At 42.0% G+C, this 26,084-nt stretch overlaps 1 protein-coding gene across 2 annotated transcripts in view; it reads left to right on the top strand.

Moving 5' to 3' along the window:
* Positions 1-25,339, top strand: part of gnao1a (guanine nucleotide binding protein (G protein), alpha activating activity polypeptide O, a) — a 97,904-nt gene extending 72,565 nt beyond the window's left edge. Inside the window, exons 5-8 of one of the 2 annotated variants that reach the window (XM_047596419.1) lie at positions 4,655-4,783; positions 6,952-7,081; positions 19,569-19,722; positions 23,426-25,339. In XM_047596419.1, the coding sequence (XP_047452375.1) occupies positions 4,655-4,783; positions 6,952-7,081; positions 19,569-19,722; positions 23,426-23,613 (601 nt within the window). In that variant the 3' untranslated portion in view covers positions 23,614-25,339. Of the gene's footprint in view, positions 1-4,654; positions 4,784-6,951; positions 7,082-11,971; positions 12,126-13,943; positions 19,047-19,568; positions 19,723-23,425 lie in introns of those variants that run through there. The other variant, XM_047596420.1, reaches the window with a different exon arrangement.
* Positions 25,340-26,084: the final 745 nt, after the last annotated feature.

Genomic DNA, 26,084 nt, shown 5'->3' with positions numbered 1-26,084 from the left:
CTGTCTTTGTTTTATATTCTGTCGACAACAGCAGTAACCCAGTGTTTAAAAGTCACCTCGCGTCCTGATCTGTGCGTGTCCTTGCTGTGTGAATTTTCCTGGTTCACCATCTTCCCTGTGCTACGTAATGACAGGGATATTTCCTCTTATCGATTCAAGGCTATTTTTTCTTTGTCTTTTTTTTTTTTTTTTTTTTGTCGTGCCTAGGTTTTATAATTGTTGCATCATTGTCGCTGCAGCTTCTGCTGAAGTCACTAGGGCCGGTTTGAGAATATGTGTCGATACTTTTCGCAGTAAGGGAGACGTCTAAAAGCTGGTTACTTAGCAACAGCTGTGAGTTGGAACAATTAAGTCGACCTTCCTTGAGCTCTTACTGTATTAAAAAAAAGGGATGAATTTGTCAATTCTCTGTCAAAATACAGTCATGGACACTTTATTAGGTACACCTTGCTGGTAAAAGGTTGATTCTTCGTTTCAACAAGCTGTTGGAAATATTCCTCAGAGATTTTGGTCCATATTGACATGATAGTATCGGGCAGTTGCTGCAGATTCCTCGACTGCACATCAATGATGCAAATCTCCACCACATCCCAAAGGTGCTCTATTGGATTGAGATCTGGTGACTGTGGAGGCCATTGGAGTACAGTGAAGTAGCCTCAGTGGATGAGCAGTTTTTGTAATACTCTAACCAGCCCACCTGGCACCAACAACCACACCACGTTCAAAGTCACTTAAGTCCCATTTCTTTCCCGTTCTGATGCTCGGTTTGAACTTCAGTAAGTTGTCTCGATCACCTCTACATGCCTAAATGCATTGAACTGCAGCCATGTGATTGGCTGATTAGCAATTTGTATTACCAAGCAACAACAGGTGTACCTAATAAAGTGGCAAGTGAGTGTACATTGGCGTCAGTTTGATATTTTTACTGTGAGAAATCAAATTTTGGGTGAACTTGCAGAAACAGTTTCTTGCTATGTTTTGATGACGCGTCAACAATGTCTGGCAACAGAAAGTGGTTTAATATAAACATCGATTGCCCTTTTACTGTAGAGTGATTGCAGACTTGGCAGACTTCTGCGTTGTAATTTGTGGCCCTCGTTTGATGGGTTTTGCTTCTGTAGTGAACCGCAAGCCAGTGTAAATGACTAATGTAAGGTCATTGCATTTGAGTTAATACATCAGCTGATCAATATGGCTGCTTTAAGTTGGCATCCAATTCCCCGGGTACTTACACAAGTATCTGCGTCTCTTTTACTCTAGATCCAGATCGCCCTCCATGCTACATAAAAACGTCCTTTTCCTCTTAAAAACTGAAACTGATTTGTGAGTCTGTTCATGTGCACATTAGATTTTACAGTGAGCGTGACAACGGGGCTGCCATAAACAATAGTTTTGTTTTTGAGTTAATCTGTTAGTTCATTTTTTGAGTTAATCATTTGGTCAATGTTTACATTAACGTGTACCTAGTTGTAGTATGCATTAGGAAGATTTATGAGTGTAGTCCTAATTTGGATAGGTTCTGTTATCTGCTATAAATTAGTGTCAGGATCATTCAAATTGTATTGAGTTCAGGAAAGAGGTTCTAGGTTGAGATGTTTGTGCTGCTCTGGTATTTTACGCTCATATCTACTTCAATCAATAGCATTAATTTGTCGGGTCCCATGTGACAAATGTCAAGATTCATGTTCCCACAGCTGAGTACTTTATTTACATATCATAATTTACGTATCAGAGAAACCCGAACAGGATGTTCACATGCTGCAGTGTTTTCAGGAATCAGATCCTGATAACGTGAATAAGACAGAGGACCTGTTTGTTTCAAACACTGTGTGGGTTTGTCAGTGTGCGTGCTAACAGAATATCTGTTGTAGCAGCTTAATCCCAGAGCTTAATAGCTTTACTTGCTAAAAACACACACAGACATTATCACCTCACAGACTATATTCACTCCGGTTGTGTCACTCTTTTGTGCCTAACATCACTGTACATCACTAGGGAAATGAGGCGAGCATACTCTGGGGTCTGGTGGTAATCGTCTTAGTTCACCATCTATAGTGTGAGGGAAAAGACCCATCCAGCGGTGGTCCGCATGCTGTGTGTCAGCTTTAAACCAGGTTACGCACGCATGTAGACATCATTGGCCTGGCCAAGCATGATTTAATGTGCATCGCTGTGTGCCTAACACCTTCGGGGGACAGCAACATGAAATAATGTTGGCATTTGTGTTAGAGGGAGTTTACATCAGAGACGTCACTATGCCCAGTGACTGCAGGGTGAAATCAGCAAAGAGGAGGAGGAGCGGAGCGTTACTGCTCAGAGATGATTCAGCCTCCTGTGGTGGTAAAGGTCACGTAAGATAAATCTATAAGCACCAACAATTATGGCGACTTTGACTGATCTTTTTTACGCTGTGGTCAAATGTCTCAGTGAAGCCTGCCTGTGTTTTCTAGCACCATGCTAGTACATAAAGTCCCCAAACATAAAGATAATATTTAAATCGTATTGTTTGACTTCACTACCAAAGTTTAAAGGGTTTGCGAGGTTGAATATGAACATCCGCTTCTGTTCTGTTAGTTTTCTCTGGTTGAAAGTTGCCAGTAATACTTTTTAAGAACCCAAAGTTGCATCCATGTACGACGTCAAGCAAGTTTCTGATGGGTTTTGTTTGAACCTCACCTTCCCACCAGTCTCTTAGAACTGGAGAAGCTACTCGGATGAGCAGCGAAAAACCCTCTTCAAGAAACTCTACAAGTCCAGTTGCCTTTTTTTAAAACGCCTTTTGGAGATCCATATAGGACCTAGAAAAACATAGAATCCTTATATCTCAGAAAAGCGAACAAATTAGTTTTAGTTGCTTTAAAGGGACTGGTGCATTATGTGACTGTCCATAGTTTTGACATTAGACATTTTTCTCACTACATTGAAACACGAGGACTCTTTGGTCTCTTTCTAATAAAATTTCTTGACATTGTGTAGTTTTGTTCTTCAGCAGGACTGCTGCGTATCAGTGTGCTCCTTGTGAATAACTCTGATCTCTGGGTTGCGTTTGTGCTTAATCGTGTTCTGTAATCGTGTACCGCCATGAAATCTAATCAGCAGCGTTTTGTGAATTTAAACACATTTCCACCAGCCGATGTTCCATAAACACGCCCGTGTGATGTGGTGAGTGTTTTCAGTTTTTCAAAAATGAAATCGAGGTTCAGCTGATCTCGCACGCTCGCTATGGCGTAAAGAAAGGAAAAAAAAAAAAGCATCTTTACTCACATCTCACGTTGTCTTTGTCTCCTCTCTTTCAGCTCCTGCTATCTGCTTCCTTTCCAAACCACAACCTAACCCATATTCCTTTCCGTGCAATCAATAGTTCTTTTCGCTGAAGCTGTGTGAGTGTGTGCGTGCATTGCACTTCTCGTTACAATCCGCCTGCGTCTCCTCCTTGTTGAACCTTTATCTTTTTTCTCCTGGAAGTAACTGAGCATCCGTTTAAAAGCTCTGAAACAACTCTCACAGCAGTCTATAAATACAAACTGTGCGTCCATTGCACTAGATGGACACCTCTGTTATCTGTTTGCCCCTCCTGACCTTCTGTCTTTGTCCATCTATGCTGGTTCAAAATCCCAGTAATGTCAGATTGATCTTGTTTGAATGTAGGAGTCTGCCTCTGTCAATTTGCGGCCTACACCAACGATAATATCTTCCGAGGTAGACGTTGCACTGTAGGAAGCCAGCAGCAGCAGTGAATCAGAACAAAAGATTCTGCTCTCCATATAAAAGTGAATACGTGAGCCACAGCTCCAGATGCAGCAGGCCGGATTGATACTGTCGGTGGAGTAATCGTTCCTCACGTCTCTAAGAGCCGAGAGAGCGAATTCCTGAACTGCGCCGTTCGGTGTTATTTGATTTATTCGTCTGCATTAAAAAATAAAGGTCCACTTCCAGGGATATTCCATTACATATCTGAACAGAGACTTATCTCATCTACCCACTTCCCTTTCTCATTTGTTTTAAGTGTCTTCTCAGTATTGTATGACTGATAGCCTCGGTTGTGTTAATGCGTAATAATGAGGAAAATTAATACTTTTTAAAAAAAATTACGATTTTAAACGTGTACGTTCTTTTTTAAAAATTTCTGTCAAATTAAAGCACTAAATTAAAGACAACTTAGAGTTCATGGCGTGATATAAATTGATAACAACGCTAAAAGCGAGAGTAGCACAAAGGCTAATCATATCAGTCGCGGTGATCTGGTGGGTGGGTGTTCTGTTGGTTATGTAATGTTTGACCCACCTGAGCCTGGTGCACTGCACATCATCACATTTACACTGTAATTCAAAGTAGGTTACAGCACACCAGGAACATCCACGCGAACTAATCACAGTCCGGCTGTGTCAGTGTTATCAGCGAAGTCTTCTCTCTTGGTCACTTAGGTCTGTGTGAGTGGTGCGTTGTGTTAAGGCGTGAGGCGCATGGGATGCTGGTGGATTTACCGCACGCTGCAGAGGACTTTCTGAATTGCTAAAACAATCGGTTCTTGATTTTTATCCCTCATTTAGACGTGTTACAACTCGCACTCATCACTTATAGGGTATGTAAATGCACAGAGAATACTTCAGGACTGCTAGCTTAACGTCTGTGCTCTTTGTTTGTCTGTGTGCAGCTACCTAGACAGCCTAGATCGGATCGGTGCGGCCGACTACCAGCCCACAGAGCAGGACATCCTGAGGACCCGGGTGAAGACCACAGGCATCGTCGAGACACACTTTACCTTCAAAAACCTTCACTTCAGGTCAGTATTAACTTGCGACAGTGGCAGCTGAAACGCCGGGTTTGCTTCCTCGCGGACGTAACGGCCTTTACTCTACTTCCTACTCCTCTTTCCATGGATACGGCGCAGGAGGAAATCCAGTCTGTGATTAACGAGATTAAATGTTTTAAACAAGTGTCTATATTTATGGTTCTGTGCCTTTTTAATGAGGCCTAATTCAATTAGAACATGGAGCTCTGGGAATGATGACAGAGGAGGGAGGCATTACGGGACGAGGAAAAAGGGACGGGAGGAGTCTCGTACTGATGTTTAGTTTAATCATCATTTTTCTGCCCCTTTTTTATCTTCACGTGGATATAAATACACACACACATTAACATACTGATAAAAACAAGGGGTTAATAAACTGTAAGCAGCAATTATTATTCTACATGGATACACCACAGTATTTGGCAGCTCATGTAACTAATATATGCTTCATTCAGTCTGTGTGTACAGGCACTTAGTTTTTATTTCCGATACACGATTCAAAACTGCAGAGAAGTCTTAGTTCTGCTGAACCTTTGCTGTGTTATCCTGACAGTCATGTAGGAGTTTCGCTGGGTCTGTTTTCTAGAAAAGCCTAAATATTGTAAGCTCGATTGCTATTACTGGCAGTCTGGCCACTGTGTGGGAGGCTGCAGTGTTCCTGTACTGGGTGTAACCCGTCAACCTAACTACCATTCTGCCCATCACACACATGACAGGGTTTATTTCGTTGTGGATTCAGTCATGTCTGGTGGTTTTTCTAGCCTATTCATCACACCTCAAAAATACAACTTGTACTAGGGAGCGTGGCCGCCTTGCAGCTTATGAAAACAAGAGGCTGTAAATGGAAAAAGGCTGATGTGGTGTCACATATACAATTTATGACCTTTGTTGCTGGAGAAGCTGTTGCAGCCGCTCGGACCGTCTCGGCTCCACGGCATTCCTCAAAAATGTCCCTCACCTGTCCCACGATGCCAGTCCTTTCTAGGCAAATGTCTTTTCATTCTAATAGAGCCATGTCCGCGATGTTGACAGCTACTGTAGCCATGGAAACGTCGCACTACCGGAAGAGCAAAATCGGCTTCTGCTGTGAATTATGGGTAACATTCAGAATTCAGGAAAATGGTGGATAGATGATTGTTTTTACCTTTGCTTAAAGAGTAAAAAGTTGTTTTCGTGAGAGAAATTCTTAGGTTTCCTTAGTTTTCCACTCACTTCTTGTCAGAAGTTGCAAAATATTTTCTATGTAGTGTCATACTGAACATACTCTATGTTGTAACAGCACTATAAGGCAGCACCTCCTATGATCATGAAACTATTATATTGTTTGGGAGAAGAAACACGTCAGAATCATTTGGAAGCCCTGTTTAGCAGCACTTATCCAATAGGAAAAATTAGGTTTAAGACTCTTCACTTAGTCTTGACGCTTACGTAAGGCTAAAGCCCTGATCACATGCTACACATCAGGGGGCTGCCATGGTCCACGGTCCATGAATTAGAAAAACAACAACAACAAAAAAGGCAACTAAGGCAGCAGCTAAAGAGTGGTGGCCACAGGCCCGGTGGGTGGAGTGGGGGTGCACAGAGGCGTGACACACTTTGTGATGACCTCCTGACGGCGAGAAGAAACAGCACCTTTGTTTATTGTGTTTGACTCAACAGAAAATGTGTGCAGGGACCGAGGACATGGAATACAGCACACTGATCACATAACGTACCGATGCATGAGCAGTCAGCACGCTCGATGTGTGGCCTGAAAACGCGTGGCAACCTAAGTCTTCCTTAGATACAAAGAAGAAGAGATAGGAGGGAAAAAGATTGTGAGCAAGCGACAGCAACAATAGAACCATCACATCAAAATGTATGTTACTTTACATGAATCCAGATTGATGCATGGTGCACTTCTGGAGCCACACAACAAGACCACTGAGTATTTTTATCGTCCTAATCATTTAACAGAAAGGACAAAGGACTTGGATACAGTTTAGAGTTGTTAAACGTGATGTTAAATGATTCTATTATTGTATAAATATCCAATAATGGACAGAGACACATCCCAAAATGCTGCTAGCCTGTCTTCAAGTATCTACACTATAAAAGATAGGATGACGCGTGTGTGTCATTATATATACATGAAACGAAGGTTTTGATTTCTCCACCAGGCTGTTTGATGTGGGAGGTCAGCGGTCGGAGAGGAAGAAGTGGATCCACTGTTTTGAGGATGTCACAGCCATCATTTTCTGCGTGGCACTCAGCGGGTATGACCAGGTGCTGCATGAGGACGAGACCACGGTAAGAACTCATGGCTTTACGTCTCCGCCTGTGTCCGACGGCTTTCCCGTGTCACCGTGTGGCCCAGTGACCCATTTAAAAATATTGGAGCACACCTTTGGAAGAAAAATAAAACTGTGTCAGAGTTGTATTTCGGGGAAACCGTGACTCTCGTACATTCAACACGGGTAACGGCCCTTTAATGCGTCTTGACACACGTCATGTAACAGCTAACGTAAAGAAAGCATGTAGTCTTGATCTGTTTGATGAGAGAAGCTGACATTAAACACATGGCCTGTGTAAAAGCCTGGGACAGGAAGGGATAAATGTCGCATTAGATTAAGGTATGAAAGTCTTAAATCTTATACCTTAATTTTAGGAATTTTCCCACTATCAAAACAATGTGTTGTTACCCTGAAACTAAGCAGCCTCCTCTTCTCCTTTTTGGCACAACGCTCTCCTCCTGTTGCGGAACCCACATTTTATTATCATGACAGCAGAACATGTAAATAGATCAACGGAATGACACTGAAGGCCTCATTCAAAAGGTTTCTCCGAATGTTTGTTTAACAAAACACTTACTTATCGTACAGTGGTCCGCGTTTGTTCGCGTTTGAAGCACAACTGACTCCTGCGTGACAGAGTTTCTCTATGCAAATCATTCCCTGCACTGTTACTGTAGACTAAATGTTATTCTGCACAAAACCTCCGGCCTGCTTTAAATATTCATACAAGAATGAACAAATAGTGATGTGTTTTAAAGGCAAATTATGCTGTTGATTCTGTAAATTATTTACTTTAATTTCAGATTTTTTTTTTTATTTTAACTGAATGCAACAGAAATCGAAAGAGAAGTAGATCATTTTTATCCACAATATCATCATCTAACCTTTGCATGTTGCAAAAGTGTGTTTTAAAGATGGTAAAAGCTAAAATGGGATAAGCTATGTATTATCTGGTGGAAGTAAATGTCTTAAGAGTTGTAAAACACAGTTATGTGACAGTAGCACGGTGTTTCCTCAATATAAACCTGCCACGTGGCTATAAAAATGGTGCCATGTAACCTAAAACAAATAAGCTGATTTGAATGCACGCCGCTCAATGCTATTTATAAGCCTGAAGTGTATCCTTGGAGAATTCCCGGCTGGGAAATTATGTTCAGTAGCTGCTCTATTTATGCAGATGTCATCAAGCCTCCCCCTGAGCTGGGAGCACCATAAGAACGTCAAGACGAGGAGAGGAAAAATCCATCACATAAAACTCGCAAACGCCCTCGTTTATCGCGCGTGTGTATGTGTGTCGCATATGAGTCGGTTTAATTGGCCCGTAGTGTTCCTCCGTTGTTGCCAAGTCTCTGCCCAAACATGAGCAACGTGAGGCCGGGGATGATGTATTGAGCGCAGCTGCATTTATGTTTGATAGGACGGGGAAATAAAATCACCCACCCACATAAGAGTTCGTCCGCCGCTGTTTAGCCGTCGCAGAGAGGGAAATCCATTATAAACGAGATAAACGTATTTCTGCTCCAAACATCTCGGCGGTTCAGACCACCGTGCGCTCATGAGACACGCTTTAAATAATGCCTTTCTTTAGAATGATATTCAGATCTCTGTTATAGAACAGCACACAGCTAACATAAATATTCAGGTATGGAGTCGGTGGGCGTCATTACAAGCCAAACAAGCAAGCAAAAAATCCAAGGACGTACTAAACACCCCGTATCTGAGACTGTATTCTGACGAACATTATGTTTTTCTGATTAAAATTCTGTGTTATTGTTATTAAAACCTCAGTGTGGGAGTTATAATTGCCAGGCAAATAACCAAATGTTTTTCAGCGAGCTCCCACGTCCATGTCAGTTCTACTACCAGACGCATCCATGGTGTCTACTGGAGACATTACACATAACACACACAAAGAAGCATCCACCACTGTCACGGGGATGATAAAACCCTTTCAGTAATGGGAGCGGTAAAATAATAATGTACATATACAGTATATATATGATATCCCTTCTGGGCAATTCATTAAAGTCACTGATACGCATTCATTCTAATTAAAATGCTGCCATTTCCCTTAACATTAATCCTTTCTGGGAAGAGACTTGGATCATGTAAAGTTTTTTTTTCTCTTTCAAAGCAAGATAATACATCTATTATCTATAGAGTAATGTTTATTGATTTGGTCTCCGACTAATGATTCATCATGCCTCCACTTATAATCGGCCTTCAAACATGTTTAAAGAGCGTTGTGTTCCCAGGGCAACTGTTGATTAGCATATTCAGTGTAGGTATCTACATGTATTATATATATGTATTAATATAGATAATGTATACATGTACTTTTTTATACATTTTTTGAAGAAAAAAGTTGTTTGAATTGACATTTTTGAGACATTTTTTGAGTTGCACCTGCACACATCTGACATTATTGGACATAGTATGAAAATATGATTAAAAAAAACACAAAATGGAAGGATGCATTAAAAAAAAAATATATATATATATATATATTCTTCGTAATATTAAAGTCTGTTCTGGTGAAATCACTGTCTTTATGCTGCCATTTGCAGCACATCAACTTTATAGATTTGCTTTTTGCCTGGTTCATGAAGGGCGGCGATGTCCGTCTTGTTTGCTGCCCTCATTTGAGAGGACAGTAAAGAAGTAAAGAAAAAAAAAAGAAACCCTGGTTATACTGTGTCTGAGTAGGTCTATTTTGTATGAACACAAACACATCACATAGCACTCATACCACTTTTGCTTTCCCTTCTCTCTGTTCAAGAAGCGCTTGCATTGTGTTTTTTCTGCAGCTCCTCCTTATCTTGTTTCTGTTAAAACACACGCGACCGTTCTCTGAAATGACAACTGCTCTGGGTGAACACTGTCTTCCTGCCTCTCAACACTTTCTTTTCAGCACTGGGGGTGTATATGTGTGTTGACTAAGGGGGAGGGTCGTACGAGGGAAGTGGGACGTGGGCGGGGTCGGGTCCCTTGCGTTTTCTGTTCCTGCTCTAAGCTCCGCCCTGCAGCATCTCTGGCTCCTTCCACTCCTCCTGTCACTCTCGCCATCGACTGTCCTCTCTAACCAATCAGCAGTCAGATCTTCTGCAGATGCTCCACCCACAGACAGGTATGAAAACCTCCCGATAGGTTGATACAATCACCAAAAAGTTGAAAGCAGTGCCTCTTTGTGTTTGTGGACCATGCAGCTGATTATGTGTCCGCCTGCTCTTCCTGTCTGGTGTACTCCTCTAAATTACTACTTTCATCTCGCGTTTGTTTGAGATGCTGCCTACATCTGAAGTAACTTGCTTAAAGTCCTTTTTTTCCCCACTAATCTAACTGGTTAAAGGGTCGCATGAGTCTTTACTTTCCCGTCTTGAATTGGCCAGTTAGGGATCACACCCGAAGAGAAGCTGCTTTCAACTCGTACTTTAAGAGAATTCGAATCAGTTCCCCTCATCAGTAACTTTACATATGCATGTTATTCCTTCTTATGTTTTTTGTTTTTTTACCTACAGCTAAACATAACTGTCAGCTCTGCTGAAGATTAGTGATTTATAATGCACTTTTGCTGGCAAAAAGATCTTATCAGCTAGCATGTAAAGTGCCTAATGATAAAACAAAGTCAAATATTAAAATGCATTTTATATTCATTGTCATTACATCTTAATCCTGTTTTCAGTGATCAACTGATTTGAATTCTCCTTCAAGTTTAAATCTACATCTACATCTTTTTAATATTGTTGACCCTGTGGAGTTTTTGTTGTTTGCCCGAAATTCAAAGTGTTTACATTTAACTTATTGCATTGTGTGTATTTGGTCTAAAGAAGTAAGTTTCCCCGAGAATTAGAAAATCAGTTCCTTCCATTCCGTCGCACTCATCATCACCTAACACATATCTCACGTTTGAAATGAAAAAATGTATATTTGAACCTGTGTATTATCCGAATAGCTTAATACTGAATGCAAAATTAAAATAATACTGTGTAAATAGCACTGAGATAGTTTAATATAGAACACATATAGAAGGTAGGGGTCCCTACTTAATCCCCCCCATCAGTTTTGGGATCCTTGGCCTGAGAAATGTTGAAAACCCCTGATCTAATATGATTATACTGATAAACAGAAGACACGTGAACCACAGTGGTGCGAATGGTTAAGAGCCAAATAGATTTTAAGTGATACTTGGGACAAAAATTGCTCCATTCACTGAGCTCTGACTCATTCTACAGTCATTACAACCGTTTAAAGCTTGTAATGCATGCCAAATGTTTGTGCACAAGCAGATCTGTTAATAATGAACTAGAAAAAGGTTTTTCGGAAACGTTAACTTAATAATATCCATTTTGTATTTGAATTTATCTCTTACTCCACCGCCAACTTTAACAATTTGACAGTAAAATGACCATGTCTCCCCTGCCCCCAGTCACCAAAGACTCCACAGGGTACCTTCAAGTTTTTACTTACTCAGTGTAGCACAAGTAGAGCAGACAATGGCGCAAAACTAACAAGCTAAAAGTGCATGACTTTATTTAACTGGCCAGCACCCTACTAATAATTTCTGCTACTGATATTTTTATACAAGTACACATACACATGCAAATATATATATATATATATATAAAAAAACAGTGTGTCCATAGACATGAGGAACACCCGTTACCACTCACCTGTTTCCTGGTTTTTATTTTTAACTCCGTTCCTCTTTGTGTTTAGATTGCGTCTGTGTGGTACGTGTGCGTTCCTAATTTTGCTGCGTGTGCATGTGTTTTCCGAACATATTCATGTAAATGCTGTGCGCTTGTCCGAATGATTCATTTGGATGTGGGTTTCCACGTGTGGTTATATACAGTATGTGTCTGTGAGCTCGTTTTAACCCGTGCCAATGTCTCTTTCTTTTTCACAGAACCGCATGCACGAGTCTCTGAAGCTCTTTGATTCTATCTGTAACAACAAGTGGTTTAAGGAGACCTCCATCATCCTCTTCCTGAACAAGAAAGACCTCTTTGAAAGCAAGATCTGCAAGTCTCCCCTGTCCATCTGCTTCCCTGAATACACAGGTACATACTTAACAGTCTACACAATACCCTACATGCCCTCCACTATAGTCCCTGGTAAATACCTTTGAGCACATTTTAAAACTAATCACATCACGATTTACAGCCAACAGCATAAATCAGCTAATGCAGACACCCAGCATCTTTACATGTTTATTGCCTTAATTGGAATTTAACTTGACAACTTCTGTGCACATGCTCCACAACTGCTGCACTGCCGCGTAACCCCTGAACAAAAACATCCGAGAAAGCCGGTCGCAGAAGAAAAAACATGAACTATTACCCAACTTGTTGTTGTTTGAAATGGCAGTCTGATTAGACTCCGGTTATTTATTATATGACGTATTAGGTCGACCGTAAACGGGGCCGTATCAACCCGCTGAGATGCATATCGCCACCTAGTGTGGAGGAGGAGGAGGAGGAGGAGGAGGAGGAGGAGGAGGAGGAGGAGGAAGACATGTTCCCGTCAGTTATTCTATTTTTTCCGTTGCGTGTAAACTGGGACAAGGACCACATTCAGGAAGTCGAACTAAAGTCGGTTAAGCTGTGCATGTAAGCGCAGTGAGTGATTTTACACATGTAGCCAATTTAATGTTAAGCCAAATATGTGAGTTTAGGAATAAAAAGATTGGATAAACAGAATAAGATAAGATGGAATAAATGAGATCAATTATGCACCATGTTCACATCTATGAAAAGCACAATTGCTCAAATGTTACACAGAAGATCATGAGAAGGAGAATGAGTAGGGGCAAGAACCAAAAAATGGAGATAAATGATTAAAGGGCAGAGCAGGTAGGCTCAGAGTCTAACTGAACTAAAATGAGAGTGAAAGTATTTAAACGAGAGAAAATAGTGAAATTAGGAGTGTTACTAACAAGTGTTAACAAGAGTAACTCAAGTGTGATAGAGACAAACCAGAGACAATATGGGGGGAGATGGGGGGAGCAAACAACAGTGAGTGAAAATGCATGAGAGACGGAGTGAGAGAGCAGGAGTGTGAGAAAATTTGCAAAAAAAAAAAAAAAAGAAATCTGACAAAGCAAGGCTGTGGGAAAGCAAGATGGAGAGAGACCAAAACAGCAAGACTGTGAGAAAGAGAGAATTAGAATTCCAGACCAGTTTCCCTCCCCTCTTTGGCTCTTATCTCGGCTTCACATGGGCAGACTCTGTGGCTATTCTGAAGAACAGAAGACCGATGAACCACAGTGGTGCTGATGGTCGAGAGCCAAATAGATGTTAAGTGACACTTTGAACAGAATCTGATTCATTCTTCGGTCATTACAACAGTCGTAAGCCAAATGTTTGTACACAGGGGTTCACAGATTCACCGTAAAATCGATGCTACAAATATCGGCCTTTTTTTTTGTCTTTCAAACATCACATCAGTCACAGCCTCGTTGTGCTGCTGTGGACTGTAATTTCTGGCTAATGTTCAGAAAATACTACGTCAACAGTAAAACAAAAAATATCACGGCCGATCCTGTCACCTTTAATTTATCAGTGGGAAAAAAATCACCTTTCCATTTTGTCGGAGAAAGTCGTCCATGTATCACATTTATTAAAGCTCGCCTGGCAGTAAACGCGGCCCTCCCTACACCGCAAAGTACACCTCAGCAGAATGTGTGCTGAGCTAGAGAGTCAAAGGTTATGTTTTCAGAAAATATCAGAAAATAGCGCTGATACGGAAAATAGGGAGCCGCCCACATACATCAAGGTTCACACGACAACTGCTTTTAAGGCTCCATCTTAACTCCCACCTCTCTGTGTGTCACCTCTCTCCCTGTGTGTGTGTCTGTGTGTGTGTTTCTCTCTCCTTAGGTCCAGATACTTACCTGGAGGGGATTGCCTACATTAAGTCTCAGTACGAGAGCAAGAACAAGTCGACCAACAAAGAGGTTTACTCCCACGTGACCTGCGCCACGGACACCAACAACATCCAGTTTGTCTTCGACGCCGTCACCGATGTCATCATAGCAAATAACCTGCGGGGCTGCGGCCTGTACTGATGATGCTCTATGTGTCCATCAGCTGGTGGATGATGGGTGGATTTGGAGTTTGGATTTACAAATGCGGTACCTATATGCACCACATGCGATCATCGTGAGACAGCCATTCACTTGTGGAAACCCGGCCGTTCGTTTTTACCACAAGGGTGGCCAAAGCTCCACCTCAAATTAATCCCTTGGTTGGTTGTTGGTTGGTTAATTGATTCATTGGTTGGTTGAGACATCTTGTAATCTATTTTTCTTGTGTTAAATCCTCATGAAAGTCCCTTAAGAAGAACCAGTGGCACATTCAGCGCCTAAACTCCATATCTCACCAGACATTTTTAGTTTTTTTTTTTATCAATATTTTAATTTTACAAAGTTCTGGAGATTTTATTTGGACATGGAAGTGCACACCTCTTCCAGTTTCAGCAAATGTCCTCAAGAATAACAATAATATACCACTGCCCACATGTATTTCTAACTATTTTGCTTTAAATCTGAGTATTCATTCTCCTGTGCCTTAGATTAACACATGAAAAGCAACATGTACAGTAAGTTTATCCCAGTTTAAACTTGAACCGACTTTATGATGTGGACGAGGTTTCCACTGTTTAAACATCGACACACCGGTTCAAAGAGAAGCCAAATCACCTGTAAAGAAGAGAGGGGTGTGTTTAAATGCAGACTATATAATCTACTATTTACAATATTTTTTGTTTTTGTATGTCTTGTGTTATTGTTTTGTTTACTGTTGACAATAGTCATATTTGTGTATGCTGCAAAATGTCAGAGTGGTGCACATATCTGCGTTCTTTAAACTGAGTGGAAATGCAAAATGGCTGATATATTAAAAAAAAAAAAAAAAAGTAGACAATTGAAGTCTAAACATAAAATAAAAGATCACGACCTACGACCCTCATTTTGCCTAATATGGATCTGATAACTGTCTGCTAAGAGGCTGGCCATGTTGTTTGGAAAAAGCGTCATAACTGTCAATTTTTAATTAACAACCATATTGAAATTGTTAAGTTAAGCCTTTCGTATTTGGCCCTGGGTGCATTTCATTTCAGAGTAAACGTTTCTCTATACCTAAGCCACATTATTTCTGGTTTTCTTCCTTGATCCTAAACGTATTCGTTAGTATAGATTCTCGACTCGGAGGCTGAGATTCCTCCCATCATCACTCATCCCTGTCGAAGTCGTCTCTGGTTCCCGGCTCATGTTGCAGCATGCATGGGGCCACTATAAAATCACTTAAAACTAAGAGCTCCGAAAGCTTGTGCTGACTCAACCAGACAATTCCCAGATGATGCTTCAGTGGAAGCATCGATTTCACGGGGCCGAATCCATTGTGTGGCGCTGCTACGCGGCGCAACATCCCTCTTGTCCACTGCTCCACCTTAAAAAAAAAGCCAGGGGTGATCTTTGAAAGATTACGTGCCGGTGAGTAGACGCGCTCCTGTGGGACGAGGATGTCACCCCCGTGGCTATTGTTCTAGCCGTGATGTTTTTTCGCTTTCTGCTGAGTGAGTCGCTCGATGTCTCGGAGCTGCTTTGGCATTTAGGTTTGATGTATCGCGCGGCTCGGGAAGAAAGGCAGAGCGATGTGTTTTATTTGCAGTTAACGGGTCACGTCTGGGCCTTAAGGCCAGAGATGTGCACGCTGCTCGCTTTCTTGCCTCGCACAAAAGCTGACCTCCGTTGGTTGGCTGAACTGCCCGCGCGTTTGGGGGGGAGAGCTCCCCGGCAAACAGAGGCAGGGAGCGTCGTTATTTATTCATGAGCGGGACATTTGCTTTATTCCACTCATCCCTCCACTCTCAAACAGCGAGGGCGTGCCTTCGCCCTCCGCTCCAAGCTGCACATTTTTCTTTTTTTTTTTACACAGGTAGATGACATCATCAGCTCGTCCCACCGTGTCTGTGCCAAATTTCCTAATTAGAGACTGAGAGCAGCCCGAGGCTGTTGCTGAGCTGACGCCTGGTATGCGTCTGTGTGTATTCTGTGTGTGTTTACAGATTGTGTACAGTTACCTACGTGTGTGTCTCCTGGTAGTACAGGAAAGGTCAGTGTATGTGTGCGCGCGTGTGTGTGTGTGTGAGCGTACGTGCTTATAAACTTGTGTTGAGTAGGAGAGAGCATCGGCCCATGGGTGTCGTGCTGGAGTCTGTGTCCATATCTGTGGATTAATTACCCAGAAGGCACCTGTCTACCCTTTCCGCACACGCACACACGCTGCTGCGCGCGCACCGAAGACACAAACACGCCCGTGGGACTTCAAAATGTCACAACACCGCACTTGCCAGTGCCACATAATACCACCAACCAAAGGGACTCAGATGTTCTTTTGACTCTTTTGCCAAACACGAAGTTTTTGTGGAGGGGAACCTGTCACACGATGTGTAAAGATGATTATCTGTTTATGCGCCGGCTTTGCATTGGCTTGCTTTAGGAAGATAAAAACCCATAAACATATACAAACAAAGTATTTAGTCATGAATAATTGCGTTAATTCACCTTTTTACTTTCCCTCCTAGTTTAGTTTGCAGCTCTCTAATATTTTCTCCCCATCTATGTCTGCTAATAGGAAATTCCCTCTAAGCATCATTTCATGGGGACATTGCAGTTACCATCAAACGAATAATCCCCTTGATCTAAATTGTTTTTCAGTATGGTTATGCCTTTGGTTTTTATATCCCTGAGAGCCGGCCATTCATCCGTTTCTTGTGTGTCTGATGGAGCCGATGATGCGCTTCTGTTTAATCAATGCGGCTGCGACGCGTTTCAGCGAATTAACTCTGAATGCATCCTGTGTAAGCCGCTGCCGCTCCGCTGAGGTGCCTGTCCAGCCAGCGCTGGGCCCAGGTTGTGACAACATGGGCAAATTTTCACCCGTGTTAAGGTGGCGAGCTCCGCTTCGCAGCCACATGAAAGGAAATGCCTATATTTGCGTTTACCCTTGGGGTGGAAATGGCAGCGTGCTGCTCGAGCTTTATCTTCCAAGTTCTTTCGTGCCTGCGTTAACCTCGGGCTGCACACAGAGAGAAATGCGTTCATGCTGCCGCTGTTCTTCGGTGGCGTGCCAAATCGGCCTGAGCGACATCAGATGCATTGTAAATGCGCCCTTTATTTTAATTACGGTTTTAATTCAATACAAATCACTTACAGTAAACGGGCCAATATTAAAGTTTTTCCAGAGCCTTAGATCATTCCCAAAACCAGATTTCATGCTGCATTTATGCTTGTTCTGTCATCAAAAAAAGCTCTTACACACAAAAGAAAGTCAGTTGGAAAATGCAGTTTTTATTGCACGTGGATGTTCTTGTCTGCATTTCATTACAACATGATCATTTATAACTAAGAAACACAGACGTGATGTCTCGGTCTGAGACAAAACTGGCTTAGGAAACACTTGCAGAGCTAGGAGCCAACACACCAACACACACAGAACAAAAAGTCATTAAAGAAGGAAGAAGGAGCACAAATAAGTTCTTGCAGCGTAGTCGCAGCTATTAAGCACAACAACTCCAATTTGGCTCTTTGTCTCCCCGAAAATTAGCACTGTAAAGGAGGTTGCGTGTCAACCTTCTCCAAAGCTAAGACAAAAATGTTTTTTTGCAGTTTGAATTAGGAAGTTGTCTAATTGGGGAGATTCTTCCCTGCGCCGGCGTGTGCAGGCCTTTACGAATCTGAAACACAGCAGCAAGATCTAGGAAATATGAGGTCTGTATAAATAACTGGATGAAAAAACAATCTCACTGTGCATTTAATATGTGAAGCAAAAATGATATGTTCCAAACTTACGAACATCAGATCTCCTCACATTGTTGTTATTTCTTAGCCTTAAATCTCCGTGTTCTGTCTGTCTCTGCAGCACTGTAGCCCTAAAGCTATTAGTGGTTTATGAGGTGAGGCCGGCATTGACTTTTACCACACACAAGAACTATGAGATGATGTGGGCATGTGTTTATCTGTCTGCGCTTTTCACAACCTGTCCCCGACTCGTGATGAATTACCAATAAATCCCGAACAGCAGGGAGAGGACGTGAGTAACCTAGTTTATGTCCTGCTTGTGTCTTGATGAAAATTAATGGATTGCTATTGGCTGCAGTGATGGAGAAATTTGTGGGCGATGCAGTCTGAGTCTCCCGTTTGTTTTTTTTAGTTTTTTTTTCGCTGTGTGCACAATGCAATCAGCTGTCCATTCAGGTAACAAAGTTGTCGCCGTCTGGCTGCTTCTCTGGACGGCAGGTGGTGTTAGAAAGGAAATGTTAGTGCCTTCGGTGGTGTCATTGCCTTAGCAACACAAAAAGCTGTCCAATGGCAGCCAAATGAAGAAGTCCTCGGACTGAATCCAGTGCCAAACGTTTCCCAGGGTGGATTTAAATGAGCACCTGTGGTGTCTTTCGCTGACTTATTTATGCTTCACATTTAGAGAGTTTTGCTTGTAAATGCTTTCGAGTCATCCTACGATATTCATTTCCCGATCGCCAACTGATGTAATGAGCACTTAAGCCTCTGCAGAGCACAGGAGATCCCCGCTCTGCGTCTGGACCGGGAGAGAAGTCAGAGAGCTGCAGGGCGCGTACACGATTGTAACGAACTTGGGCAAAATTAACGAGGCTGAGTTTACACTGGAGTGTGGAGGACTGCTGTCCTCTGCCCCCGCTCTGGTCTCTCTCCTGCAACTCGATAAGACCTCAACCCTCCAATGACAATTTAAGTCGGTTGTTTACTCTCTGCCGATACCAACCAACGCCCTTCTGTAGTGTACAGCGAAATCTACGAAACTGTTATTTGAGAGGGTGTGTGTCTGTGTGTGCGCGTGCAAGAGTGATCAAAATGTATCTGCTGTAACTCCCTCACTGTTGTAATAATTTATTGTATTTATATATAAAAAAAATGATAATAAAGCACCACATGAATAACTTGATATGAGTGTTTTTTTTCCGTCCCTGAATCATTTTATCTGTTTGCAGTTGTAGAATATTTCAGTGGTTGATAAGTAAAATTTGCTCTTTATTTATTCAAATGTTGGATTTCCTGAACAGGCCGACTATTTTAAACTGAAGCTGACGCTCTTTCTTCTTTAGGTGTCAGAAAAAAGGAATCACTCCTCAGGCAGTAGCTCTGCTACTGCATAATGTGCATGCATTGTGTGACTTAATTAAATATATACTGTTGTTAATTGTGCAGAAAAAAAGTCTCTCGCTTCACTCACTTTCGCCTCATTTGCAGACTTTTTAACTGGAAAAATATTTTTTTTCCCATGTTTTTGTCTAAATGTGTAACTTTTCCCTTCTTTTCTCTTCACTCTTCATCATTACCCGTTCATTATTCCTTCCATTTGCACTTTTTTCCCCCTTTCTCCTTCGCTGTCCTCTGCTTCTCTCATTATCTCCCCATCTACCTTCTCCCATCCCCTCCCTCCCTCCCTCCCTCCCTCCCTCCGCAGAATCGTATGCACGAGTCTTTGATGCTGTTCGACTCCATCTGCAACAACAAGTTCTTCATCGACACCTCCATCATCCTCTTCCTCAACAAGAAGGATCTGTTTGCGGAGAAGATCAAGAAGTCTCCACTCAGCATCTGCTTCCCCGAATACACAGGTACGACGAACAAAGAGCGCTTTACCTGGGAGCGGCGGCTCCTCTTAAAAAGAAAAAGAAATCAGCAGAGTGTGGCGAGGGAGACTAATTGAGGAAACAGGCATCCTTTAGTAAAGAAAGTGACAAAGACACATGTTCCAATTCTAGCTTAGTTCACATCACCAGCTGAAGAGGTTGTTGGAGTGGTGCATCAAGAGGACGATTGTTACAGAAAAGTTTGCCTTAAAAATGTAGATTTGATGCAGTTTGTAGTCTGTAAAGTTTAGACTTAGATGGACTTAAATGGTCCACAGTCGCTCATTTGCACATAAAAAAGGCTTTTAAAAATTGCTAATACACAGAAGAATAGGCCAGTTATGACATAAAATAAATATTAAATATGTTGAACTCATTTGTATCAAATCACATTTATTTATATTGCACTTTTCATACAGACAAATGCAACTGAAAATGCTTCACACAAATAAAAACATAAAACCTTACAACAACAAAACAAATCCACCACCACCACCCCAAACCTAGGTCTTCAACAGGGGGTCCGCAACCTCTAGGGGGGACGCAAAATCTGGTTGACAGACAATTTTTATGTTTTTTTTTGTTTGTTTTTTTTTTATTTCCCCCCACGAATTTAAATTTATTTAAATACACATTAACATGAATACAACATTTTTCTAAAGGGATAAGGGATAGCTTACTACTGAATGCAAAATGATAATAATAAGTTTAATATAGAACACATATAGTAGGTGGGGAGTCCCTGCTTAATCTCTCAGTTCTTTGGTCCTTGGCCTGAAAAACGCTGGAGACCCCTCCACTAAAACGACACATGGCAGGGCACTGAGGCTTGAGGTAAAGAGGATGCTGCCTTTTCCAAGCCGCCCAGACCGAAGGGACACAAGGGACAGCGCCCCAACAGGCAGACAGGAACAGCCCCAAGCGTGGCAGGCCCCCACCAGGAGACACTGGAGCTAAACTGACTCCCAGAGGGAGCTTTCAAAATCCATTGAGGAAAGCAAAGATGCTTCCCCCCCCACAATTGTCAAATTACTTACTTGCATATTATATGAAAAAACCTCACTTAAAATGTAAATATAAGTGGAGTAGAGGCAGGATATAAAAGAATGAATGACTACTATCTGTCCCGTCAAAGTGTGACTCCCCCAAAATTAAACAGCTTCCCGAAACCCCCGTCCCTGTGTTTCTGGACACTGATTAACAGCTGTGCATTACTTCTGCTTCGTACCTCTGGAGGAGGTACCGGTCCTGACATTTACTGTCACCGAGTTGTAAACCTTCAGAGAAAAGTGGCACTTTAAATCAGCGCAGCTGTTTACAGCGGCGAGCCAGTGTGCGGGAAAGACGGCTCGGCCAAATGTTTGAAGAACTCCATAACCCTCGGTCCGAACGTGAAGATTTACTTTGCCGTGTTTAAAAGGAGAGCAGAGGAGGAGCGAGGAGATAAACAGAGAGAGGAAGTGGCAGAGAGGCCGTTGAAATAAAAAAAAAGACGAAGGAAAAAAAAAAGCACATTTCTCAGTGTGGAGGTGAGAGTCAGATGTGGCAGAGAAGAGGAAGGACTGCGAGTAAAAGAGCAGGAGACCGTCACGCTTGGTCAACCGTGATCAGGGAAGAGAGGAGATGACAAGCGAGAGCTGCCTCCTGCCTTCTCCACACACAGGCAGCTCCCTGAGCTCATCCTTTCTGTCCGTCATGCTGTACTTATACTCTGCTAAGTGCCATGATAATCACAGTAAGTCTATCTGACATGGTCCATCCTCCTTCACCTTCCTGTGAGAACTCTAACACTTCCAAACACTCACATCTGACCAGCAGCCAGCATCACGGACCGTGAACAGGACGGATAAAATACTGCTCCAGCTGTTTATCACAGTAATGCACTCCTGTAGAGATGGGGAGGTGTGAATATTGATTGAAATGGATGCACGGGCAGATGTAGCCTGACTATTTCTAATACTAACTGTGGTGTCAGAATGTCGACCCCCTTCCACGCCCGCTATATACAGATGTCTTTTAAATCTAAATGCATCCTGTTGACAGCTCCCAGTCTCCGCTTAAGATACTTAGGGAACATTATGATCTCCCACACTGACAGGACAAGCTGCTACTTTGCTCTGCAGTCTGAGCGGCAACCTTAAAATATTGATGCGATATGTGTGTGTGAATGCTGGCTGCTGTTTAGCCAGGCTGTACTGTGCTAAAAAAAAAAAAAGAAAAAAAAAGAGATACAAATCTATATCAAAAATAACCGAATGTACTGAATCAAGATTTGCAACAATGATGGAGGGAGAGAAATACTTTGGCACCGCAAATCTGGCTCTAATGTCGCCTTTGAGGGACGACCAGTGGGGTGACGTAAGAAACAAAAACAAAGTGTTCCACAAGCATTTATGGCACGGAAATCCACCCACGACTTCACAAATCCACGATGCTGATAGCAGGCTTGGAGCTTTTTCTTTTCAAGTAGAGTGCGTCATTTTGGAGTTCAGCTTGTTTCAGTTGGAAATATTTAGGGTGGGAAATATATACAAGATGGTTGCCTAGGCAACCAGAGCCTGGAACCTCCGCTGGTTACTGACCATAGACTGTATAAACATGCACGGCGGAAACTGCTCCTCAAAAGTGAAGCCAAAGCAAGTAGAGCTCCCCCTGGTGAGTGGAGGCTGCATTTTAGGTCATAAGCTCCGCCTCCTCCATGTTAGCAGATGGGACTATGGGTCTATAGTATTAACTGAATAAACAAAACAGTGATCCTGGCCAAATTGTGGTGTTTCTTCAACATCTCGAAAAATTGCGTAGCCCGTGCCCGCAGCAAAGTAGGGTGAGTTTGGCCAATGCAAGGCACTGGGGACACGGCGTCCATGTTTATATACAGTCTATAGGACGAACCTGTTGACTGCAAACCAATGGGGCGATGAGGGAATCACAAGTCCACGCTAAAGAAAGTTCTCCCCCCAAAAAACAAAAATGCTCTCCAACGCTGTGTAACAGTCCAGCTGTGTCTACGTCACAATGTTTTGTTACCATGTGACCAAAACCAACAGGTTGGGGGGTGAGGGCTTAAGGAGACAGGGGCTAAAATGCAGCATTTTATACAGAGTGAGTAAAAAAGTGCTGGAATATTGTATAGTATAATAAACATAATGTTTTTTTTTTTAACATTTAATCATCTAAATCTATACTAGTTCCCACATAAAATAAAATTATTGGCATGTAAATGAGCATAATATGGCCTCTTTAAAGAGACGAATCATATTTAAGTTGTAAACGACAGGTTACAGTATCAAACCTGCAGTGATTGTATAAACTTTTTTTTTTTAACTGAACTGCACATAACAGCTTGAACTATAAACAGACCGAAAATACTACTAGAGCTGAATCATCCAAGGATGTACTAAGAGACCCGAATACTACATTTGGATGATTCATTTCCCTGAAAGCTGCTCAGTTGCCTCTGCTTTTTTGGGAGGGCTCATGGGACATGCACATTGGCATCTTCACTTTTGAGATTTTATTGGATCAAATGGATCAAATACAATTATTATTTGAAGAGGTATTTCATGCTCAGACATGTACTCATGTGGTTTAACAGAATCTCAAAATGCTTTTCGGGCCAGTAGCTTCAGAGTTCACATCTGTCCCTTTTTTTTTTTTTTTTTTTGTTGTTGTTGTTTTCTGTCTCCAGGACCCAACACCTATGAGGACGCAGCAGCCTACATCCAAGCACAGTTCGAGAGCAAGAACCGCTCTCCAAATAAGGAAATCTACTGTCACATGACCTGCGCCACAGATACAGGAAACATCCAGGTTGTGTTTGACGCCGTGACCGATATCATCATCGCCAACAACCTCCGAGGGTGCGGCTTGTACTGAGCGCGCCCACATGTCCTATAATACCCCCCCAACCCTTTTGTCCCCCTCTTCTCTCCCGCCCTTCCTGTCCTCCCCCCTCCTCCTCCCTCCTCCCTCCTCCTCTTCTTCGGTCCTGTTCCTTTGACACTGCTGTGGAAACGATGATGGTGATGATGACGATGGTGTTTCTGCTGATTATTTAAAGAAAAAAAGAAAGAAAAAATGCAACTAGGTACATATTAATAATGAGGATAATTTAAAAAATAGGCATACATATATAAATATATATATATATATACATATATATATAATGTTTTTAGTTCTTGTCTCCTCTCTTCTTGCTCCTCCTGATGTTCTTTGGCCTGCTGCCAAGCAAACAAATTTGTTTTAGTAGAAAACACAAAAACCCTGCAGCCTTGAAAACTTCTTGAACAAAGTCGATGAAAGCCTCCGCTCCCCATTCCCCTCTCTTTTACTTTCTCGTGTCTTTTGTTGTTAACAGAACCGAAACCTGTACTTCTTTTTTTTTTTTTTGCAGGTTAATTTTTTTTTATTTTATTATTATTATTACTTTGATTACGACTTCTGTTTTATTTTTGTCGAACCTGTGTATATTTATTACATCAGTATCGGTCTGTACACTGATTTTTATTCACGTTTTGCCTCACCTCACTCCTGTACTTGTGTATTACTTTGTGTTTTGTTTTTTGCTATAGTAGTGTTTATGTATTAACAGTTTTGCAGAAATATGTGAAAATGTCAGAAAGCACTAAAAAAAAAGAAGAAAACAAACAAAAAAGCACCAGACAGGTCGGCCAAAACCTTAAAATGATAAACTCCAGAGACCTGCCGAAACTGACAACGCGGATTTTAACATTAGTGCTTTGTTTACATTAGCGAAAACATTTTAGGATCTTTGTTGTCAGTCTCTTTTTTTTTCTTTTTTTTTTAATGTTTTTTCAGTATCTTGTATCGTTTTTTCTCTCTGCATTCAAGACCACCTGGTTTTCATCGACACAAAGTGAGGCTTCCTGTTTCCCGAACCCGGCCGTTAGTCGTTAGCCGACTGTGGGCCATGGCCGGGCCTGAGAGCCAATAGGAAAATGTGCTAAATGTCCGATCAGTGCCACGTAACAGAGGTACTGCACTGTAGATAGCTGCGCTTTTAGAAGCAAGTGCACGACGTTATAACTGTACCTTCCTCACTGTTATAACCTCTAGACTAATTAACATTCTACGTGTAAGGAAACTCACTCCTGGTTCGATTATGGTTGATTAATTTATTAATTTATTTATTGATCGATCGCCTGTCCTTCACACGCCCATCTTCTTCTGTCTTCATTTACACACCACCACCACCACCGCCACCATGCCTTTACTTCTTCTATCACCTCCTCCCATCTCTTTGCCTTTTTAGCTTCTTTTTTTTTGTTGTTGTTGTTTTTTTATTGCATGGCGTCCGGAGTTCAGGGTCAAAGGTCAGCCCCCCGTCTTTTGCCAGCCCTTCTTCCTCCTCCTCCCTCCTCCCTTCTTCCTCCTCCTTCCTCCTCCTCCTCCTCCTCCTGGAGCCCTGACACAGATAGCATGAGATTCTCAAGCCTTTGTATAAAGAGACCAGTTAATTCATACGACTTATTAAAAAATATGAGCTACACACAAATACTGTTCAGATAATTAAAAAAGAAAAAAGTCATAAAAATCGTAAAAGACAAATAATAAACTGTTTAAAAAAAAAAAAAAAAAAAAAGAGCTAAGATGATAGCAGCACCTGAAGGAGAGATGACTGGTTTCTGAACGGGGCGGAGGTGAATATGTAAAGAGTTCCCGAGGACGGGCAGATGAGATGGGAAGTGTAGATCTTGAGATTCTCGCAGCAGCAGCGACTCACGAGTCAAAGGAAGAACAGAGAAATCTACACGTATTACTGCGATAAGGATGAAACCAGTGAACATGGGTATTACTGTACCATGATGTCGGCATCATGAAGATCCTGTTAATATTCTCTAAAGATAATCTCTCTCGTGCTTTGTAGCTACAGAACTTCTTCTTTTTCTTTCTCTGTATCTCCCTTTTTTTAAATATGAAGCCGTTTTGCGTTGGAGGGTTCCAGTTTGACAGCGATCTCAGACCGACCCCCACCTAGCCGACCCCCCCCGTCCCGTCTCACCCCATCCCGCCCCGTCCCATCCTGTGTTGTTGAAACGCTCTGAGCTGTGCCCCCCCCTGCCCCACCCCCCCTCCCCAAAACCTCCTCCTCTTTCTCCTTTTACCGTTTTGCCTGTTTCCCTGCATTAGAACCGTGTCCTCACTTTAGCCTGACTCAGAACGATTAAATATAATACTATAACAATATCTATTTTTTATTATTTCTGGAAAAAAAATGATAATAATAATGATAATAAACAAAAAAAAAAAAACACTTTTTTTGGGGAGAGCACGTTTCTCGCTGCGTCCGCTAGTTAGGGATGCCGCATGTTCACTCATCAACGCTG

The sequence above is a fragment of the Mugil cephalus genome, chromosome 10 (assembly GCF_022458985.1).
Source record: "Mugil cephalus isolate CIBA_MC_2020 chromosome 10, CIBA_Mcephalus_1.1, whole genome shotgun sequence".
NCBI classification, from domain to species: Eukaryota; Metazoa; Chordata; class Actinopteri; order Mugiliformes; family Mugilidae; genus Mugil; species Mugil cephalus.
This window is presented reverse-complemented; position numbering and strand designations above follow the sequence as displayed.